General features: G+C 36.5%; 2 protein-coding genes across 8 annotated transcripts in view; one reads left to right on the forward strand and one right to left on the reverse strand.

The window, feature by feature from the left end:
* The window catches only part of LOC127619572 (heat shock factor protein 1-like), a 31,703-nt gene extending 12,702 nt beyond the window's left edge, over positions 1-19,001 (forward strand). The window contains exons 4-14 of one of the 3 annotated variants that reach the window (XM_052092448.1): positions 867-991; positions 2,716-2,791; positions 3,304-3,365; positions 4,787-4,874; positions 5,005-5,138; positions 5,442-5,675; positions 10,573-10,650; positions 12,970-13,078; positions 13,638-13,685; positions 15,317-15,383; positions 17,287-19,001. In XM_052092448.1, the coding sequence (XP_051948408.1) occupies positions 867-991; positions 2,716-2,791; positions 3,304-3,365; positions 4,787-4,874; positions 5,005-5,138; positions 5,442-5,675; positions 10,573-10,650; positions 12,970-13,078; positions 13,638-13,685; positions 15,317-15,383; positions 17,287-17,450 (1,185 nt within the window). In that variant the 3' untranslated portion in view covers positions 17,451-19,001. The remainder of the gene's footprint in view (positions 1-866; positions 992-2,715; positions 2,792-3,303; positions 3,366-4,786; positions 4,875-5,004; positions 5,139-5,441; positions 5,676-10,572; positions 10,651-12,969; positions 13,079-13,637; positions 13,686-15,316; positions 15,384-17,286) is intronic. The other 2 variants (XM_052092449.1, XM_052092450.1) reach the window with 2 other exon arrangements.
* A 233-nt stretch (positions 19,002-19,234) lies between these two features.
* The window catches only part of si:ch211-80h18.1 (uncharacterized protein LOC555593 homolog), a 28,538-nt gene continuing 23,967 nt past the window's right edge, over positions 19,235-23,805 (reverse strand). For 3 of the 5 annotated variants that reach the window (XM_052092446.1, XM_052092447.1, XM_052092443.1), the window contains 5 exons: positions 23,664-23,714; positions 23,544-23,579; positions 23,259-23,294; positions 22,449-22,493; positions 19,235-19,731 (listed from right to left, as the gene is read on the reverse strand). In XM_052092446.1, the coding sequence (XP_051948406.1) occupies positions 19,697-19,731; positions 22,449-22,493; positions 23,259-23,294; positions 23,544-23,579; positions 23,664-23,714 (203 nt within the window). In that variant the 3' untranslated portion in view covers positions 19,235-19,696. The remainder of the gene's footprint in view (positions 19,732-22,448; positions 22,494-23,258; positions 23,295-23,543; positions 23,580-23,663; positions 23,715-23,805) is intronic. The other 2 variants (XM_052092444.1, XM_052092445.1) reach the window with 2 other exon arrangements.

Genomic DNA, 23,805 nt, shown 5'->3' on the forward strand with positions numbered 1-23,805 from the left:
AATCCTATCATTTGTTATGACTTGGCGTACTTTTGTGGTAATTAAAGGCCCAAAAATACTCTATGCAAGTATGTGAACGCAGACGCATTTTGCTACGCAAGTTCTGTTTCACAAATCGTTGCGTTGTGACCAGTGTCATCGCTCAATTCATAACCCAACGCAACTACGCACTGTATTCTCTGGATTGCTGGAAGGGGTGCTAGGGCAATTTTTGTTCTTTCAATCAACAACTGGCGGACTCGGGCAGCAATTTGAGTTGAATCTTTTTGAAAAATATATATGACTTTTTGTCCCCAGTACATTCAAACAAACTTGTTTTTTCTCCGTGTCTCTCCACTCCTCAACTATCGACTCAACAACCACATCCAGATTCGTGGTCATGCCTAAAAAATAATGTGATGGATTACAAAATCGAGTAAATCCTTTTTTGGTTAATTTTTTTGTGTGTGCTTTTACAATTTGCTTGTGCTCTGCCGAGTTTCCATTGTCCACTTTGGTTCCCGGTGTGTCCCTCTTTCCCATTGGCTCAGTGACACTTAAGATAATCTGAGGGTTGAGTGCGAGCCAGCTAGAGTCGTGTAGATTAGAAGATGAAGATGTGGGGTCACATAATCTGGCGTTGTGCTGATGCTCAAACGGTGCCACTTTCCACCCCTCAGATTTATATTCTTTCCTCTTTGGCTCTGTCCAACTGTTCAGCTCGGACGGAAATCAAACTATTAACACATGCTTTCCACTGTGATGGTTCACAAATGGTTCACATCGGACTTCTCGCACCCTTCCAAACACACACACACACACACACACACACAAACTCCTGAGTTCATCTCAACATCTTTTGACATTTTCATTGTGTCCATCCGCAGGTATCTAATATTAAACACGAGGACCTGAAGTTCAACCCGAATGACATGTCTAAAATGATCACAGATGTGCAGCTCATGAAGGGCAAGCAGGAGTCCATGGATTCCAAAATCAGCACCCTCAAACAGTGAGTCACACACCCAAAATCAAGACTTATTTATATCAGGTCACCATGACCTAAAACTCCATATTCTGAAACACTTAGCAAGAAAATAATGAAAAACACATTACTCTCAATAACTGAAGAGGAAGTGGAAGTTACAACGAAAAAAGACATTTGGGTCATTTCTGCAATTCTGTGCCTTTTAAGTGACCATGACTTAAGGGTCAGTGAGACGGGTGGTCATCACAAATATGACATTATATATCATTATAAGTGGACGTCAGGGGAATAAAACTAAATGCTAAATGCACCGATCAGCCACAACATTATAACTACCTGCCAAATATTGTGTAGGCCCCCCTCGTGCCACCAAAACAGCGCCAACCCGCATCTCAGAATAGCATTCAGAGATGATATTCTTCTCACCACAATTGTACAGAGTGGTTATCTGAGTTACCGTAGACTTTGTCAGTTCAAACCAGTCTGGACATTCTCTGTTGACCTCTCTCATCAACAAGGAGTTTCCATCCGCAGAACAGCCGCTCACTGGATGTTTTTAGTTTTTGACAACATTTCTGAGTAAATTCTAGAGACTGTTGTGTGTGAAAATCCCAGGAGATCAGCAGTTACAGAAAATACACAAACTAGCCCATCTGGCACCAACAATCATGCCACAATCCAAATCACTGAGATAAAAAATTTTCCCCATTCTGATGGTTGATGTGAACATTAACTTAAGCTCCTGACCTGTATCTGCATGGTTTTATTCACTGCACTGCTGCCACATGAATGGCTGATTAGATAATCAGATGGATGATTGTTGGTGTCAGATAGGCTGGTTTGAGTATTTCTGGGATTTCCACACATTAACAGTCTCTAGAATTTACTCAAAATGGTGCCAAAAACGAAAAACATCCAGTGAGCTGACAAAGTCTACAGTAACTCAGATAACCACTCTGTGCATTTGTGGTGAGAGGAATATCATCTCTGAATGCTGTTCTGAGATGTAACAAAATGTGGAAAAAGTGTAGCGCTGTGAATACTTTCCGGATGCACTGTATGTAAACACTAGCTGATGCGAAATTTATTTCACGTCACCAACTGCTCATATTACACATAAAAATTATCTTTTGCCACCACCACCTAACATATATATAATGTAAAAAATACAATAAAATAGAGAAACAGTAGCTCTTAACACATCTGCACTGCTCTTACACTTTAGTTTAGAACAGCATGAACACAAGCGGAGTGATACACACAGTGAAGCGTCCGAGTGCTGATGATGTCACACCATCAGTGCTCATGGAACGTCTCTCGTCCAATCAGATTTGATGGCTGGAATTTATTATGTAATTTTATCTATTTAATTGATATATTTATATAATTTAATGAAATGTATATATAATTTTATATTTTATAGTTTTTATATATTTTTTTAGATTTACAGATAAAGATTTATATATTTTGTAATTTTAATTTATGTAATGAAATAGGTGTATTATACATCAATTGTTTATATTTAATCCATATTTACAATATACATATATTAGTTTGTCCAGTCAGATTTTAGAGCCTGAACGATCCATTTTGTAATTGTCATTTAATGTGTAAGTTTGATAAATATCACAGTTTTATGGGTGGAATAACCCTTATTTAGTCTTTCCAAATCATACCAAATCAGTCCTCAAACTGACAACTCATTGCATTTATATTGTATCTTGTCTTTCTCTGACTTTTTCTCACAGTGAAAATGAAGCTCTCTGGAGCGAAGTGGCCACACTGAGACAGAAACACGCCCAACAGCAGAAAGTCGTCAATAAGGTAAAATCCCCTCCCTTTTATTGTCCAAAAAAAGCAGCTTTGACCTTTCATTACAAAGTACTTGAATCTTTTTCCTCTGCAGTCCAGTCATTTGTATGAAAGGTTCATTCGATCGACCCACACAGCCTTGATTATTAGTTTGAAATCAAAATAAAGTGGCTCTCACAGACCATTTACTTCTATGTGATTTTTGAGGGAGATATTTTATGCAACAACAAAAAACGTGTTCTCTCTATGGCATGTGGTTGGATGGGAGGTGTTGAAACAAAAGAAGGCTTTGTAATGTCAGCCATAAATGGAAACTCGTTTCAAATATGGAGCAAGTTATTACATTTTGATGAAACATTACAAAGACTATTTGTATATATATATTAAACTATATTATTATAGTGTATTATGAGTGCGTAAACACTGTTTATGTACCATATGAATGAATATCTTTCATTTTACAATAGCAACAGAAAAATGCACAAACATTAATAATAAAGAATAAAGCATCTTTGTTTCCACAGCTAATTCAGTTCCTGATCACACTGGCACGATCCAACAGAGTCCTCGGAGTGAAACGAAAGATGCAAGTCAACTTTAAACAAATTCAAACAATCTAAATTTATGTGCATCTGTCACTGTCTCATGATTCAGCTGTAGCATTTAGTGCAAAATGTGAAACCTTGCAAAATGTATCTGTTTTACATCTCTTGCTCCTTTTATCTTGCCTTCTATTTTTGTTTGTTTGGGCTTTTGTTTTGTTTGATTTGGCTTTGGTATTTTTGTTTGTTTTGGTATTTTTGTTTGATTTTGGTTTTGGTATTTTTGTTTGATTTGGTTTTGGTATTTTTGTTTGATTTGTTCTGATTTTTGTTTGATTTGGCTTTGGTATTTTTGTTTTGGTATTTTTGTTTGATTTGGCTTTGGTATTTTTGTTTTGGTATTTTTGTTTGATTTGGCTTTGGTATTTTTGTTTGATTTTGGCTTTGGTATTTTTGTTTGATTTGGCTTTGGTATTTTTGTTTTGGTAATTTTGTTTGATTTTGGCTTTGGTATTTTTGTTTGATTTGGTTTTGGTATTTTTGGTTTTGGTATTTTTGTTTGATTTTGGCTTTGGTATTTTTGTTTGATTTGGCTTTGGTATTTTTGTTTTGGTAATTTTGTTTGATTTTGGCTTTGGTATTTTTGTTTGATTTGGCTTTGGTATTTTTTTGTTTGATTTGGCTTTGGTATTTTGGTTTTGGTATTTTTGTTTGATTTTGGCTTTGGTATTTTTGTTTGATTTGGCTTTGGTATTTTGTTTGATTTTGGCTTTGGTATTTTTGTTTGATTTTGGCTTTGGTATTTTTGTTTGATTTGGCTTTGGTATTTTTGTTTGATTTGGCTTTGGTATTTTTGTTTGATTTTGGCTTTGGTATTTTTGTTTGATTTTGGCTTTGGTATTTTTGTTTGATTTGGCTTTGGTATTTTGTTTGATTTTTGGCCTTTGGTATTTTTGTTTGATTTGGCTTTGGTATTTTTGTTTTGGTAATTTTGTTTGATTTTGGCTTTGGTATTTTTGTTTGATTTGGCTTTGGTATTTTGGTTTTGGTATTTTTGTTTGATTTGGCTTTGGTATTTTTGTTTGATTTGGCTTTGGTATTTTGGTTTGATTTTGGCTTTGGTATTTTTGTTTGATTTTGGCTTTGGTATTTTTGTTTGATTTGGCTTTGGTATTTTTGTTTGATTTTGGCTTTGGTATTTTTGTTTGATTTTGGCTTTGGTATTTTTGTTTGATTTGGTTTTGGTGTTTTGGTATTTTTGTTTGATTTTGGCTTTGGTATTTTTGTTTGATTTTGGCTTTGGTATTTTTGTTTGATTTGGTTTTGGTATTTTTGTTTGATTTTGGCTTTGGTATTTTTGTTTGATTTTGGTTTTGGTATTTTTGTTTGATTTTTGTTTTGGTATTTTTGTTTGGTTTGGTGTGATTTATTTATTTATTTATTTATTTATTTATTCCTCTCACAGGCCCCTGATGTTGAATGACGGCAGTTCCACCCACTCCATGCCCAAATACTCTCGGCAGTACTCACTGGAGTCGTCCCCTGCTCTCTCTGTAAGTACTTCCCCCCCCTCAAACTCTAAACTGAATTTAACCAATGAATATTACATTTATTTGTAATTCTGTAACTATTTGTGTCCGCATATGTGGTGTTGCTAATGTTGATGTGTTTTTACTTTGGCAGCCCTCCAGCACAGCTTTCACTGGAACGGGTGTCTTCACCTCAGAGTCGCCCGTCAAGACAGGGCCAATCATCTCTGACATCACCGAACTGGCGCAGTCCAACCCCGTGGCCACTGAGGAGTGGATCGAGGATAGGCATGTTTTTCTCTGAAGTATAATGGGAGTCAAAGTTTCATGCACCAAAAACATAAAATAAAAAGAAAACAAAATCTCTCACTGTTTTTTAGAATTGAACTGGCCATGATTGCGTTCTTTATGATTAGCTATCCCCATTATAATCTGCCTGCATATTAAATCAAACTCTTTATTTCAGATGAGTAAATATGTTTTCCTTTTATATGGCCTCCTTAAACATTTACAATTACATAAAGAAAATGTATCAGCTTCTTGAAAGTAGTAATGCTTTTTGAAGATTGACTTTTTTTTCCTACCTCACAGAACAATCCCATTGATCCACATCAAGGAGGAGCCGTCTAGCCCCGCCCACAGCCCTGAGGTGGAGGAGGTGTGTCCTGTTGACGTGGAAGTCGAGGCGGTGTCAAGCATACCTGCAGACACACCCCTTTCCCCCACAACCTTCATCAACTCCATCCTTCAGGAGAACGAGCGCGTCACTGCCCCGACACCGCCCCCCATCGAAAAGAAGTGTTTGAGCGTCGCCTGCTTGGACAAGTGAGTTTAATTCTTATACAGATTTGGTAACTATAAATTTGGCCACATCTGAATAGGATTGCACCAGCTGTGCGTAAGGTCACACATAAGTTAGGACGTAAAGTTCACACTAAGAGCTTAGTAACTACCAGTTAGTTTGTAACTAAGTCATTGCTTAATTTGGTTGCACCACCTGTACTTAAGGCAAGACTCAGCTAGTAGGTCGTAAACTCTCCGTAAAGTAATGGAGACATTACATACACATTGCGTAATGTGATGTTTACCTGTATTGAGCCAATTAACAGCCTTCAAATTTGTACACAGAAGTGTTAAACTGCCTTGAACTTCAATTTGATCTTGTTACGGTTGATGATCAAACGTAAATGTCAGCTGTAATAAATTATATCCTCATTAAAATACGATACGTAATAAAAGTAGATTTGATAAATGGTATATTTGCCTTGTCAAATTAGGCTTACGTATGTATAGCTGGTGCAACTGGCCCCTGCTGCTCTGCTCACCACAGACTTTCTGTACCCAGTGTAATAACTGTAATCCTAAAACCCCTTTAACTAGATTTTACTGTGTGGATCCTTATTTTTTCTGTCTTCACACTTGCCTCCATTGCTTGGGTTGAACCTATGTTCAATTCCGCCCTCTTCATACGCCATGCCTGTTCGGGTCTCTTTTTCCACATTTAAATGAGGTGCGCATTATATGATTTGTGCCAAAACTGTTGCAGTCAGAGACACATTTATGAAATCATAAAATAATGTTTTTATAGGACAAAACCGCTGGTCTTGTATTGCTTGAATCATGCTCACCAATGGCAGATTAATTGCCTTTGCAATTAATGTTAGGCCACGTTTACGCTAATCCATTTATATTTGACGTTTTCAGTTTCCAACCTCATCGTGTTCCAAAGTATCCGAATATGGAGTGCATTTTTGAAAGTTTCCCATGGAGGAAAATGCCGATTCTGTGGCGGAAATGTAGCAAAATCAATGCGTTTTCAAATGAAACCGAATTACTGTGGACGTGACCTTAAAAGGTACACATAAAATGCTATTTAACACGTTAATTAAAAAATAATTTGGTAAAATGCAGTTGACAAAACATTTAATACTTAATTTCAGTAAATAATATGTAAGTTAAATTAATAGATTTCACTTTTGTTTACATTTGCAGTATATATTTATACATTTGTAATGTATTTTTATTAAATATATTACATCGTATATTTAAAAAATGGTATATCTCCGATATATATTTATTTTGTTGTGTAATTTGTAAAAAATAGTTAAAACAATTCAATTGTTCGGAGCAATGTTTTTATGAGTGTCAGTCAGTGGGGGACAGTAAGCGCTACTCACAGCTGTACAGGACATTTGTTTTGTTGCCTAATCAATACTGGACTTGCTGCAACAAACGATTATTTTGATAATCGATTATTCTAACGTTTATTAGAATGAATTTTCGACTATTCGCCGAGATTTTGCAAAGATTAATCATTAACTCTTAACCGATTATTCAGCTTGTGTCCCGACTTAAAAGGTTGTAGTAAACGTGCTTACTAACAATAAAGTCCAAAAAAATCCTCTTTTAAAAATGACATTCACTGAATTAAAGGGGGAAAAATAGTTTTTATTAAGTTTAATTAAGTGAAGAAATTCACTGCAAAAAAATCAAATTATTATCAAGTGTTTTTGTCTTGTTTTCCATTTAAAAATGTCTAAAAATCCTTAAAACAAGAAACATTTACTTGAGAATCAACATATAAGATATTTAGACTCGCTTTAAGAGAATGTATTTTATATATAAGTGTATTTTATATATAAGTGTATTTTTTCAATTGGTTATACTTTTATAAGACAAAATATACTTATTCAAGATCTATTCTCTAAACACAAGTCTAAATATCTGATATGCTGCTTCTCGGGTCAATGCATCACAATGCATTAAAGTATTTTTCATATTATTTTCAACATTCTCAGATAATAATGATCTGTTCTGCAGTACAGCTGCTAAAGTAAATGTACATTGTTTTAAAGAAGTTTTAGATATTTATATTGGAAAACAAGCCAAAACTAAAATAAATCAAACTTATTTTGTTGCTGTGTATAATGGGGCGAAGAATAAGACTCTTATTAATAAAGCTGCATGTTGACAGTTTTCTTCAGGATAAGAAACACACAGTGACACATATATTATGATTGAATAAGTCGAGAGTCATCACGTTATAGTCCAGCTGCATTAAGTGTGTGTGCTCGAGGGACGAGTGTCCCGTGACGGAGTGGGCATCAGCCGGTGCAGTTTCAGTCTCTCCCCCTCAGATCGGGACATTCACAACTCATAGAAGAGGCGCTGACCGCACAGAGAAATGCCAGAGTCGGAGTTTGTAGTTATTTACCGTAATTTTCGGACTATTGAGCGCACCTGAATATAAGCCGCACCCACTGATTTTTAAATAAAATATTATTTTGAACATAAATAAGCCGCACCTGTCTATAAGCCGCAGGTGCCTACCGGTACATTGCAACAAATTAACTTTACTCAGGCTTTAACGAAACACGGCTTGTAACAAAAATAAATAGGCTTTAACGAAACACGGTGTGGCAGCGGGGCGTGGTCAAGCGCCGTCCGGAGAGAAAAGCGGTAAGGCGCTTACACCTGAGCTAAATTATGTATAACACCGGTGTCTAATTTCAGTAAGCATGGGGAGAGCGGCATAAAAGGCAGCAGCCACAGAGCCGAGAGAGTGACACACGTCAGTCTAGTGTTGGCACATAGAAGAATTGAGAAACTTTATAAAATTGATTGTAAATATTGCTGTGGCCATTAAAAGCCTTACCTGGAACGTCAAGTGCCCTGCTGAAAACTGTCACACTGGTGCCCGTGTGACAGTTTTCCCAAGAAGGACACGTGAAGCAGGGCACTTGAAATTAGACACCGGTGTTAGACATAATTTAGCGCAGGTGTAAGCGCCTTACAGCTTTTCTCTCCTGGACGGGCGCTTGACCACGCCCCCGCTGCCACACACGGCTTGTAATAAAAAATTTGAAGTAAACAGTAGCCTACCAAGAAAGTCATTGGTCACTATCTTCCTCGTCCTGTGCACTGAAACCACTGAAGTCATCTCCTTCGGTGTCGGAGTTGAATAGCCTCAGCTTTAGTTGTCTTTTTGCACTGAGTCAATTCCTCACGCTGCTGTTTCCAACGTCTTATCATCGACTCATTAAGACCAAGCTCCCGTGCAGCAGCCAGATCAATCGCCTTCAACTTGAAAGCAGCATCATATGCATTTCTCCATGTCTTTACCATGGTGAGGGTGACAAAATTACTACCGTACTCAGAATGATGGGAAGTTTGAACGCGCTCGATTTAATCTAAACAGTAAACAAAAAAAGTTGTTTTGACCTTAACCCGTTCGTCTAATGAAAGCTTCACGCCACCAAAAAACTGAGCACGTCACAGAATGTTTTTTTTTATTTTATTTTATTTTTTTTTTATAAAATTTGAAAGCGGGAAAAATCCATATATTAGCCGCGTCATTGTATAAGCCGCGAGGTTCAAAGCGTGGGAAAAAGTTGCGGCTTATAGTCCGGAAATTACGGTACATGATCTGCATCTGTATTATTTGAACTTTAATAAAGCTGTAACGCATTAAATATAAACTGCATTAAAGACATCTTGAGATCCATTAGTTCGGATTTGCGCTGCATCGAGTGTTTTGAACACAAGAACGTAACGCTTGTTTGTGTTGTGGGTTGTTTTCTTCACTGTATAAACTGTGTGTTGCTCACACAGCTGCAGTTTCACTTACTGCCCCCTGGAGTAAAGGGGTGGTACTACAAGCTTGTCTCAGGACTCTTCCTTATTATAGTCTGGGGGCATTGCGAGTAATTGCGTACATTTTTTAAATGCGTTATTTTTATATCTGGCTTTAAAATCCAAAATGTGGTATGCTTGTTGTAATGCTTTCGTGTGAAAATGCACTTTGTGAAAAGAGACCTGTCGAAACGGATCTGAGGGGTGGGATCAAACTCTGCTTGGTCCAAAATTCACGCAGAAGCATTGCTACTCTAATTTACTCCGGCTCGGAATATGACGCATGAGGTATTTTTTTATGTTATGATACGTTTGTGTGCTTTTTTTAAGCTTTAAAGGAAGGGATATAAATAGACAGACTGATATGTTCACTAAATTATCACCTGTGGTGTTCCGCATAAGAGAGAAAATTATAAAGGTTTTGGAACGACATGAGGGTGAGTACATTATGACAGAATTTATATTTTTGTGAAATTATTCCTTTAACTGTTGAGCTGGACTTATTTGTGGCATTTGGCTCCTTGGTTTAGTCTGGCAGGCTGGCGTAGATACTAATACTAATGTTGTTTTCAGATATTCATGCGAGCCAGTACATTATTTTATGTGTTAATGCATCTCATTGCCCATATGAATTTGGGAGTCCTTATTTTATAAATAAAGTTTAGTCCATTGTGTACTTTATCCTTTTAAAATGTAAGAATTTAATTAATTTAATGCCAAAATGACACTTTCAGTGGTTGAGCTTCAATTGGAGTCTTTTGAAGTCTTGACTTGGAATTGGAAATGATCCCTCTCACAAGAATGTTCTTAAAGGTACACCTTAGACGTTTGTCCAAGAAGATAATAGAGTTTCATTATTAATAGTGTTGTTTTACAGTCCTAGCCAACACGTATAACCACTCTGCACACCTGGACTTCAAGAAAAGCCCATTTCAGAACGATTCAAGGCTTGTTCGTGATTCAACTCAATCTCTAATGGCTGTAGTTTCCTCTCCAGCAAATTTCTGCCCCGTTTGTGTGGCCATGGCCTGTTGATGTGTGTAGCACCCCCTGCTGTCTCCAGTGCCATGTTGTGCTTCTGTCTTTTCAGTTATCCTCAGATGTCTGAGATCTCTCGCCTTTTTTCCAGCTTCTCAACCTCGTCTCTCCACCTCAGGCCTCAGTCCGGGTCAGCATTTCAGTCGGTTGTGTGTCCCCAGAACGCCTGACGCTGTGCTTGATTAACCGCGCTTAGCTCGTGTTCCTCGGCTCTGTGCTATCAACGTTTTTTTTTATTTGCCGTCCCAGCATACCTGAGTCACTCTTGAGTGCTGATTGGCTTGTTGGTCATCTCAGGTGTGCTGCTGATTTTACAGGGTGTAAATAGGGTTTTCGGGGGCTTCGAGCTTTAGTTTAGACACCAGTGTTGGGGAAGCGTCCTTGAAACTGTAGTTTGCAAAATGTTGTAGTTAAACTATAGGCATGCTATTTTTTTTAAGTTTCTTAAGTTACACTACAAGCTAGTAACAAAGTTTTTTTTTTACGTGTTTGGGAAAACTTTGTTATAAATTGTAAACCAATACTAATGATGACAGTAATAATAATAAATTGTTATTAATATTATTATTGACTTTTAATTTTAAATACAACAGTAATATATTTAAGTCGTGCACTTTTCCTCACGCTTTTATTTTGACATTCTAAACTCTCCAGGAAGTCCTGTATGTGTCTGTTTGTGGGCTAGTTCACAGTAGTTTAATTCGCTTATTATTCAAATTCTGGTAAAATGCACCTCCGGTGCCGTTCTAAATGCATATTAGAAGTGAACCGAACTTTTGAGCATCTACAACTGGGATGTTGTTCGTGAGTGGCGCTCAAATATCGCGCACCGCATGAAGGCTAAAAATAGGTGTGCGTGTGTAAACAGAGCAGCGGCATTCACTAGCGCGCTGCACATGCTATATATTTACTTATTAAACGCAGCCTTTTGTGATTCACAGAGCTATCACACGTCTTCAAGTGGCTTTAAATAAAATGCATGAGTCATATGAACTGCTTTAATTGTGTTTTATTTTTAGAGATTGACAGTAACGAACATGACTAACACACAGTATCGGATTTGGATCGGGCTCATCGGACCGATACCCGATCCGTCTTAAAGCTTCAGTATCGGAGCTGATACAGGTATCAGATCGGTGCATCCCTAATAAAGATACACAAACAGTATATTTTCACACTTTTTGCATAATTTGGAAAATGTTATTGAAAGTGACGCCCCCAAAAATACTCTGCTGACAAGTAACATTTACCTTGAATTTTCTACGGTTTCTTCAAACATCACTTGTCTCATATTTCATCTCAAGCATGCTCTTTACGGACATTTTTGTCCATTTGGTTAACAAGTACACTGAATAAAAAAAAATAAAAAATTATTATTAATATTATTTGGGACAAAATTGTTTGGTGTGGTGCAAATGATGTTATAATTGTGAGACTATCGTAATTTAAAAAATGCAAAAATATTATTTTTGCAAAATGAATATTTAACTAAGTATATTTCACACTTTGTTTAGTTTTAAATGTGTAGTTTTAAGCTTTTTAGGATTTTCACAAGGCTAAATACTGCACTCAAATCTGTACTTTAAAGGCATACCAGAAATAAATGATGACGGCCTGGGAAAAAGTTTACAATATAGTTTTAATGAGACCTTCATATTTCAAAGGTGATTCTGTTCATTTGAATCAAATTCAACCCCTGAGATATTAAAGTGCCCGAAGTTGAAGAAACATCCATACATGATCAAATATATAATTAAAGGCACGAAGCAATGAGGGTTTTACATCTAAAATACATCTAAAATGAAAGAATACACAATTTATATTCAAAATGTATTTCTAAATGAGCTCTGTTTTATAGAAACATGTTTTATTATTACCTCAACTTGTGACATAAACAGTGTTGCATTATGTTTCGGTACATTTGCATATTGTTGGAAAAAGTAGCTTGTTACTACTATAGCACTATTTCGAGGACTGCCAACCGAGTGTCACGCTACTGAAAAATATAGTTAATTAGCGTCTTTACTTCTAGTTAGTTCCTCCCCAACATTGTTAGAAACATAAAAGCATGATCGCAGAACATTCTCTCGAGTTTGATTGGTGTAGAGGGTTGTATGTGTTCTCCTCCCATTCAAACCCCCAAATAGCCAATCATCCTTTGAGCCCGTTCCCCTCCTAGTTCTGATTGGATACTAATGTGATGAGGTCATCAGCCCCGCTTCCCTCTGTGACATCATCATCATCACAGTTTTGACCTTTCTGGGGACCGCCCTTTTTCCCGTTCACATTGGAGTGTTCAAATGCTTTGTGATTATTGCTGCAATGAATTTGATGCTTTTTGTTTTTTTCGCTGCTTTTTTAAACAATAGATCTTAAAGGAGAGTGAAACGGTCTGATTTATTTGCAACATATGAGATATGATTGTCTGTCTTTGCTCTTTTATTTTAAGCAGGATGGAACTGGCTGATCATTTAGAGACTATTGACTACGGACTCGACAACCTTCAACAAATCCTGAATGCTCAGTCCATTAACTTCGACACCTCAACACTTTTTGACGTAAATACCAATTTAGTGTATTATTGTGTCTTGTAGAATTATAATGGGTCTGTTTAATATTATTTTGAGATGCAATGCACTGGTAGAATATTGCATTAGCAATGCTAATATCTTGGGTTTGATTTCCAGGAACACATACTGATAAAGTGTATACTTTAAGTTGCTTTGGATATAGCGTCCGTCAAATACATACATGTAAATGGACATGTTTTTGCGTTCAAATAAAGCTAGATGGAGCATAACGTAATGGAACAAGATGCTGACCACAGGGGCTTCAAGACACATTTCTAATGTCGCTTGTCGCCAGCTATCCACAAATAAGATATTAATAAGACATGAGAGGTTTTAGCTGACATGTTACATTTGCAAAAAAAAAATCAATAAATGGAAGAAAGTCACCCAACGGGCATAATGTCGTAATTATTATTTCAGATCATTCGAGAATAGAACTTCCCAGGAGGCAATCAAGGCCAGATATACAAAGCAGATAAGATGAAAACCCTAAAATATCAATGTTTTCTCAATAATGATCTTTAACGGAGATTGTTGTGTTTTACAGATTTTTGCATCATCATCTGCCGATGTGGATCTAGACAGTCTGGCTAGTGTAAGTTTGTAAAAGTTGTAATTTTGTTTGTATTAAACGACAGAGATTCATGTCTTGATGTCATTTAGAAAGCAGAAATGTTTTTTGTTCAATACAAGTTCAGCTCAATCGACAGCATTTGGTTTTCAGCTCTGCCGCCATTGGTGTGTGAGTGTGAATGTGTGTGTGAATGAGTGAATGGGACACAGTGTAAAGCGCTTTGGTAACCTCTAAGGTTAAAAAGAGCGCTATATAAGTGCAGACCATTTACCATTTGTAGCATAATATTGATTACCACAGAGAAATATGTTCGACTAGTCCCTACATTATTAACCTTCTGATATCTGAGCATGACTGCTGTGTGCATTGTCCATTCCCTTTTTTATGTCTAACTAGTAGCCCCTAAGAATCATGCGTGACAACAAAATGTTTAATTAAGGAATGGCTTAACCTTTAGTGTGGTGTCCGTCTTCACTGGTCTCAGAACAGTTTGAAATGCACATTATTTCCATCTTAACTCCATATAAAGACTCTAAAAGCAAAATTTTCCAGCTTTTGGATGCATCCATTGATTCTCTATGTGATAATATTTTAAGTTAAATGAGCCTGTAGTCCACGTACGTTGTCATTGTGTTTAACAGCATGCCATTTTGCGATAAATCGATGAAAACATTTTTTGAATCCCCTTTTCTCCCAATTTGGAATGCCCAATTCCCACTACTTAGTAGGTCCTAGTGGTGGCGCAGTTACTCGCCTCAATCCAGGTGGTGGAGGGCAAGTCTCAGTTCTGAGACCGTCAATCCGCGCATCTTATCACGTGACACGTTGTGCATGACACCGCGGAGACTCACAGCATGTGGAGGCTCATGCTACTCTCCGCGATCCACACACAACTCACCACACACCCATTGAGAGCGAGAACCACTAATCATGACCATGAGCAGGTTACCCCATGTGACTCTACCCCTTTCTAGCAACCGGGCCAATTTGTTTGCTTAGGAGACCTGGCTTTACTGACTGATCAGTAAAAAGCTGTTTTAACCACTCGATGATGATTTAAAGTAATATATGTATGCAGTAGATAATGTGTAATTTGTCTTGTTTACATTCTGAATTCATGATGCTAATGCGCTAACACGCTGTGCGCGGCCATAATGCGCCGTTTACACTCTTATTGCAATTTATGATGATGCTGATACTGCTGCAAAGATGAGCGTGTAAAAGGGTGTTAATGTGAAGAATACAGACAAAAGAATGATAGTTGGCATATCAGATGTGTGAATGGCGTTCAGCTGCAGATGGCACTAGTGAATGGGAACTTGAGAGTATTTGAGTATAAGTGATTCCTTTGTAGACAAATTAAACAAATGACAATCGCATGACATGTTCTTGGAAAATGTCTCTACGTGAACAATGTTGACTAATCACCGATGTCGTGGGCTGATGATTTTGTTCTAAATCACTTCATACCCATTAATCTTTTGAATTCGTATGAAGTATATCGGGGCTTTTTGTCTTATCAGTGTTATCTTAGTCATTTTAGAAGTGGTTAACAAGCCATCTGCATACCGCTTCTCTTAAATAAAGTATTTAATGAATGCACATTTAGATTTATTCATTTTATGAATCAAATTTCTCTGGTCTCATTATAGATCCAGGACCTTCTGTCACCTGAACCAATGAAAGACACAGAATCTGCTGTTGATACCAGAAATTCAGGTATTTAGGCTGCTTATAAAGTTCAATTTTGTGTTTACATGCAAGAAAACATTTGTCTATTGATATTTTGCAGTGTTCGTTGTAGTTTGCCAATATTAGTTTATCATCTGGCCAATACTGATATTTGACACCTACCTTAATTTTTCATCTGATCTCTGGTTTGCTTTGGAGTTATGTTTTAAAAATGAGGTACAAAAGCTATTTTATTGTTCTGACAATAAATAATTTCCATTTAACATGGATTGGATCTGTTGAACACATGACAGTCCCAAAAATTTAATAGAGCCAAAATGAACGTTAAATATAAGATGGAAAACATGATAACATTATGATTAAAATGGGAAAAAAGATTATTTTGCATTTCTAAAAGATTTTTACACTTCTGTATTTGCAGTTCTAAGTAATAAAACTCACATTTTACATGTCACGAAAGAGCATTATAACTTTATATTATGCATCCGATGTGAATTTGGGAAATTCCATTTACTTTGATAGGTTTTCTTTATTAATTCAATCAAATAAATATTATAAATTTTATACAATGCGATACATATAGTATAAATAGTTAAATATACACAGATGAGCCAAAACATTATGACCACTCACAAGTGAAACGAATAATGTTGATGATATCCTAACAGTCCACATGTCAAGTTCTTGGTACATTAGATGGTTAGCGATCAGTTCTTGTACTCAACGTGTTGAATGCTGGAGAAATGGGCAGGAGTAAAAACACGAGGGACTTTGACAAGCACCAAATTGTTATGGCCAGACGACTGGGTCAGAGTATCTCTGAAACTGCAAGGCTTGTGGGATGCTCCCAGGCAACAGTGGGGAGTACCTATTGACAGTCATTCAAAGAGGGACAAACCACAATCCGTCGACAGGGTGTTGGTCACCCATGGCTAGTCGATGCAGGAGGGCAACGAAGGCTATCCCAATTTGGTCTGAACTTACAGAATGTCTACTGTGTCACAAGAAAATGTTTATGAGGTTATGGGAGGAATGTGTCACAACACACAGTTCATTGCATCCTGCTGCATATGGGGTTGCGTAGCCGCAGACCAGCCAGAGTGCCTATGATGACCCCGGTCCACTGTTGAAAGTGCCTAAAATGAGCACGTGAGCATCGGAACTGAACCTTGCAGCAGTGGAAGAAGGTTGTCTAGTCACGTTTTCTTTTAAATCACGTGGACGGCCTTGTACGTGTGCGCCGTTCACCTGGGGAACTGATGGCACCAGGATGCACTGTGGGAAGACGACAAGTCGGTGGTGGGAGTGTGACGCTCTGGGCAATATTCTGCTGGGAAACCCTGGGTCCGGCCATTCTTGTGGACGTCAAGTTGACACGTGACACCTACCTAAACATAGTTGCAGACCAGGTACACCCCTTCATGCCAATCATATTCCCTGATGGCAGTGGCCTCTTTCAACAGGATAATGCACTCTGCCACACTGCACACATTGTTTCTGGGGATGGTTTGAGGAAAAAAGATTTCAAGGTGTTGCCCTTGCCTCCAAATTCCTCAGATCTCAATCCGATTGAGCATCTATGGGATGTGCTGGACCACCTCGCAGCTTACAGGACTTGAAGGATCTACTTCTAATATCTTGGTGCCAGATATCACAGGACACATTCAAGGGTCTTGTAGAGTCCATTTCTTGGTGGTCGGCGCTGTTATGGCGGCATGCGGAGAACCAACAGCATATTAGTTATGTATGCTGATGACGATATGCTGATGGTTTTAATTTGGTCAATAATTGGCCAATAAATAGAACAAAATGGCAGATGAAAACATGACGTTTGAAAACGGGGATTATTTTGCAGTTTAATTTGGTGACGCTAAAGGTGCAAAAATAACTTACTTTACTTTTAAATAAAATCTGTGTCAATGTTTTTCAGGCAAGCAGCTGGTCCAGTACACAGCTCAGCCAGCGATTCTACCTGACCCCATCACCACTGAGACCACCGGGACTGAACTGCCCATTCTTCTGGAGCTGGAGGACGACTCTTATTTTGGGCCAGAACTAGCAGATGACCCGACCATCTCCCTTCTTGACTTCTAGTCCACATTACCCGAAGACCCCAAAACTATTTTAGAGAGAGAGAGAGCAACTTTTATAAAGGGATTTATGTCTGTGTGGGGTTTTAAAAATGTTATTCCCGGCATTTAATGTTTTTGGTAATTTATTTAACACGTCAATGGTAGCCGTGTTAAGAATATTCTGGTATGTCCCTTCTCTTTTAGTCTGGGGGAAAAAACTGATCTTTTAAGTCTATAAAAGCAATAGTGAAAATTCAGTATTCCTTTAAATTCTCATAGAATTGCTGCATCAAGAAAAAAAAAAGATTTCATTTGTTGACGAGTTTTTAGTTTCTTTGTTATTCAAGCAGTATGATAACTCCAAAACTAAATGTAGACAACGTTTAACTGATGAAAAGAAAAAACATACCATGTTCTGTGTGTTGGAATGGATGATATCTCCATGTTAAGGTGTTCTCTTGCAGTTCTTCAGTGCAAAACTTTAAAAACCTTGTTTATTCAAGTCTGGCTTGTGGTGCAGACAGTCTTGAGTTTTAGCTGCTAGTTTGGTTAAATTCATAATTTTATCCCATACTTTACATTTTGACGACCGGGTGTCATCCCGCCGACCGCGCCAAGTTTTGAATTTCCAGGAGACTTTTTTTTGCAATATATTTTGGAATGGAAAGCTGGTTGTATTGTCTCATGGATAGTAAGGTTAAAGCAAAAAAAAAATATATAAATATAAATAAATAACACTCAATTCTGGATTGAGCCATTTAGCTACAATTTATTCCCACACCTAACCTGTAAAACAAAGTCGGTCTCGTCGGACTGCTGTGAAACACTAACATAACATACACAGACATAACAAATCAACATTATAAACCTGTCTAGCATCTCACCCACTGTCTTCAAAGCCATAGCTGTTACTCATGTATTGTCTGATATTGGTTAGTCATGATGGGTTTGCATTGACTATGCTAGATAGGGGTTCACATGTAGTCTCAGAAATGATTTTAATTAAACATCTTGTACTAAAATAAGTCATCCTCTCTTGCTGTTTATTAAGCAGTACAGCCAAAAGAGATAATAGCTGTAAATAGGAGACTTAAGACATATAGTTGAATATATAAACTGTTTGGGGTCTATATAAATAATGCAAAAAACAAGCAACTTCAAATACGCATTTGAATTAATTACACAAGTGTTGTAATGTTTAACGACTATTCACTTTTTTTTTTTTTTTTGCATTGATAACCAGAATAAATGATTTGAAGACTTTGTGAAATAATTCAAGTCCTAACCAGCTTTGACAACACATTGCTTATTTTTCTTAAAAATTGGATATTGGAATACCAAATTGAAATGTGTGAGAATTGTACACGTGCTTGGCCTATTGGTCAAGACTATTTGTGAATGATCATTGAGGTAGAGGAACTGGGAGAACAATGTCAATTGTTTATGATTCTGATTATTTTTAGTCACATTTTAGTCATTGGATGACTGTCATAACCAGAGAGACATTAATAATAGACATAAATAATTTTATTACGCTTGTGAACAACACTTTGTGTATTGGTATGTTTCAAATAAAATGTTTTTGAAAGTAATTGGAACTTCATTTTAAGACGCTTGCAGTCCACCAGTCGATTATTAATTATATTCCCTTGCAATAAATTAGGTACCACACTCAAAATACCATCTTAAGCACCTTGAACCAGTTTGGCCTAGTTTGTTTAGGACTTTTTAGAAATTTGGAATGACCTGAAAATGTATTGAATTTTCACAGTATGAAAAATGTCATAAAATGAACACTTGAATTTGATGTTCAAAATAGTTGTTCAATTTAATGTAGATTATTTTCAAATGACATTTAGCAATATACAATTTGTAAAGAATATTGCTCAAACATCTAGGCGAGAAAATACAGTAGCGACATTATGGGGAATAAACATCCATTGAATTTATACAATGTGTTTACTTTGTAAATGTTTAATAGATAATATTTGTCATTTAAGCTTAATTTGTCAAAAGTTGATTTAAATTTTTGTTCTGTCTTGGTCTTGCCAATGAATACAATAATTACAGGGCATTTTTATAAACAGGTGAAATAAAAAGTTAACTTACAGTATCCTCTGAATGTTTAAATAGTCAAAAATAAAACAAATGGACACACAAACGAGAGCTATAGTCTAGTGGACAGGTTCATGGTTCCTCTGCCAGGTGGACTGGTCTGTACACTGAAATCTGTAGCGCAGAAACTTCACTCGCGGCTTCATGTGGAAGTCAGCAGGTATCTTCCAGTTCCACATTTTCTGCACCTTTCAAAACGTGCAGAGATCAGTTCATTGAGGTCAACAGGTCAAATTAGCAGAACAGACATTTAAAATATGGTTTTGTAATGACAAATTTAAAAATGTACCAAAACTTTGGATAAAAATCGAACTCATTGGGTAGAATAATATACGAGGAGAACTAATTTCTATTTAAATCATTAGTTCAACCGTTTTTGCGCAAATATTTGCCACAGATGTATTAATAGTTTTAAAAATGTACACTGAAATTCGTTCTACTCTTAATTGTGACAACAAATTGTTGAACTTTTCTGAATGGTATTATGAATGTTTTAAGCAGAATTATAATTTTTATTATAATTGAAGTTATAATGGATTTACGAATCATTTACGCAACAATTTACGTAATAATGGTTTTATAAACAAAGAACACCGAAATTCGGTCTCCACGTTACGAAAATTGCTACGACAGATTACGTAATGTTTTTACGAACGGTTTTGACAGAAATTGGTTATTCTTGTGTTATGCAAATTCTTGCCTCAAATTGTTGCAACAATTCAAATAATTATAATTTTATGAACAATTACATAGAAATTCGCTCTCCTTGTTGTGTAAATTTACTACAAATTGTTGCAAAAATGTACGTAATAATAGTTTTACAAAGATTTTAAACAGAAATGTGTTTTTGTTTAACACATTGTTGCTTCAAATTGAAATAATAATAATTTTATTAACTGTTACATTGAAATTCGTTCTTATCTCACGGATGTTGACGCTACAAATTGTTGCAACAACTTGCGTAATAGGTAGCAGAATTTTTTTTTTCGTGTTCATGCAAATTGTTGCAACAATCAACGTAATAATGCTTTTATAAACAATGTACACCGAATATCATTCTCCATGTTACGAAGATTGCTAAGACAAACTTGTGACAGTATACGTAATAGTTTTATGAATGAATTAAATAGAAATATATTATCCTCAGGTTACGCAAATCCTTGCTTCAAATTGTTGCAGCAATTTACATAATAATGTTTTATAAACAATGTACACCAAAATTTGTTCTTTTTACGAATATTGCTACAACAGATTGTTGTGACCGTTTACGTAATGGTTTTGCGAAAATTTATACAGCAATTTTTGTTATCCTGGTGTAACGGAATTAATGATAGTTATACAAACAATTTACATAAATTCGTTCTTGTCTCATGGAAATTGACACTACAAATTGTTGCAATTTACGTAATAATAGTTTCTCAAACAATATAAACAGTAATATGTTCTTGTTTTACGCAATTTGTTGCAAAATGTATGTAATAATGGTTTTATAAACAATGTACACTGAAATTCGTTCTGCTCATGTGCCAAAAATTGCTACGGTAAATTGTTGCAACAACTTAAACAGAAATTTGTAAGTGTTTTATGCAAACTTTTTATTTAAATTGTTGCAACAATTTGCGTTATAATGGCTTAAATGATTTACACCAAAATTTGCTCTTGTCAATTTATGTAATATATTTAAGTAATAATGGTTTTTCGAACGATTTACACAAATTTGTTCTTCTGTTCTGCAAATTGTTGCAACAATTACGGTAACCATGGATACACACAAGTTACACACAGATATTTGTTCATGTTACGCAAATTGTTGCGACAATTACGGTAACCATGGATACACACAAGTTACACACAGATATTTGTTCATGTTACGCAAATTGTTGCGACAATTACGGTAACCATGGATACACACAAGTTACACACAGATATTTGTTCATGTTACGCAAATTGTTGCGACAATTACGGTAACCATGGATACACACAAGTTACACACAGATATTTGTTCATATTACGCTAAATTGTTGCGACAATTACGGTAACCATGGATACACACAAGTTACACACAGATATTTGTTCATGTTACGCAAATTGTTGCGACAATTACGGTAACCATGGATACACACAAGTTACACACAGATATTTGTTCATGTTACGCAAATTGTTGCGACAATTACGGTAACCATGGATACACACAAGTTACACACATATATTTGTTCATGTTACGCAAATTGTTGCGACAATTACGGTAACCATGGATACACACAAGTTACACACAGATATTTGTTCATGTTACGCAAATTGTTGCGACAATTACGTTAACCATGGATACACACAAGTTACACACAGATATTTGTTCATGTTACGCAAATTGTTGCGACAATTACGGTAACCATGGATACACACAAGTTACACACAGATATTTGTTCATGTTACGCAAATTGTTGCGACAATTACGGTAACCATGGATACACACAAGTTAAACACAGATATTTGTTCATGTTACGCAAATTGTTGCAACAATTACGGTAACCATGGATACACACAAGTTAAACACAGATATTTGTTCATGTTACGCAAATTGTTGCAACAATTACGGTAACCATGGATACACACAAGTTAAACACAGATATTTGTTCATGTTACGCAAATTGTTGCGACAATTTAAGCAGTAACGGTTTTAAGAATGATTTACACAGAAATGGATTCACTGGGTGTTCTGTGAAAGAGACGAATTGTACAAAGAGATGGAGGCGAATTTCATTGTTGAAGTGGCCAATATGGTACATGTATCAAATGTTTTTGGGCCATGCATTTCTTTCTTTCTCCTTGCCGAATGTGTGAACTGATATTTCAGCATTAATAGGAAGACATTTCGATATTTCTGCACAGAGAATTTCACACCCACCTTCAGGACCCTGACCAGATGTGTGGTACTGTTCACCTGCTGATACTGGACAGAACAAGCAAAACAGAGAAAAGAGAAGAGCTGTTGAGCACCTGTTCATCAGCACAGGACACCGCTTGACTATTATATATATGGACTTTTGTTTTAAACGTGCTCGTGTTGTCTGGTCTATACTTAAATTGAAGCGCAAGGTATCAGCAATTGTACAGTCAATTTTTTTTAAAGTATTTTTTAATTCAATCTATGGACAATATTTTTCCTTGACCTTGAATGGAGGACAAACAAATGATCAGATATACATATACAGATATACCAGCGCCAACCCGCATCTCAGAACAGCATTCAGAGGTAATATTCTTCTCACCACGATTGTACAGAGTGGTTATCTGAGTTACCATAGACTTTGTCAGTTCGAACCAGTCTGGCCATTCTCTATCGACCTCTCTCATCAACAAGGCGTTTCCATCCACAGAACTGCCGCTCACTGGATGTATATACTCAAACCAGCCCATGTGGCACCAACAAACACATTTTTCCCCATTCTGATGGTTGATGTGAACATGTGAACAACTGAGCGATTATTGATCAAAGTGACAAAGTCTGTGGTAACTCGGATAACCACTCTGTACAATTGTGCTTAGAAGAATATCATCTCTGAATGCTGTTCTGAGATGCGGGTTGGCGCTGGTTAGGCGGCACAAGGGGGGCCTACACAAATTAGGCAGGCGGTTTTAATGTTGTGGCTGATCGGCGTATGACCGGTTATATTTGTGATTTAAGTGTAAGTGTGTGAACTCTAATGAAGCTTACCAGCTGGCTGTGTCTGTTCCGTAGCACCAGGTTGGCCTATTAGAAAAGAACAAACCATTTAACAGCACCAAAACCTTGTAATAATTAGTAACCTTAAAATGTAAATATTTGTTTGTTTAGATATATTGTACTTCCATTGTAGTTAAGCAGACATAGGTTTGACGCAGCCTTGACTAACCACTTAAGACATGTTTTGGTTATGTACAAATAGCTTAATTCTAATATTACCTCCTGAACAAAGAAATACAACTATTAAAAATATGTTCAGGTTTGTTAAGAACTTACTTGGACCCCCGAGAGTCCCTTGAGGTTCAGCTGTAGCTAGAAAAAGTCAAACATGAAAAAAGAATAAAGAAAAAGAGCAGATTTGTACAAAGTGGGTCTTTATGTTGGTATGTCACCCACCTGTGCCAGTGGCATTTGTCTGTGAGGAAACTGCAAATAGATCACCTGTGACTGAAGTTCAAGAAAATATAAAATATAAAGTTAAAGAAAAGTTTCATGTTTATTTATGTTCTCTCTATGATTACCCTCACAATAAAGTGTT

This window comes from Xyrauchen texanus, chromosome 26, assembly GCF_025860055.1.
Source record: "Xyrauchen texanus isolate HMW12.3.18 chromosome 26, RBS_HiC_50CHRs, whole genome shotgun sequence".
NCBI lineage: Eukaryota > Metazoa > Chordata > Actinopteri > Cypriniformes > Catostomidae > Xyrauchen > Xyrauchen texanus.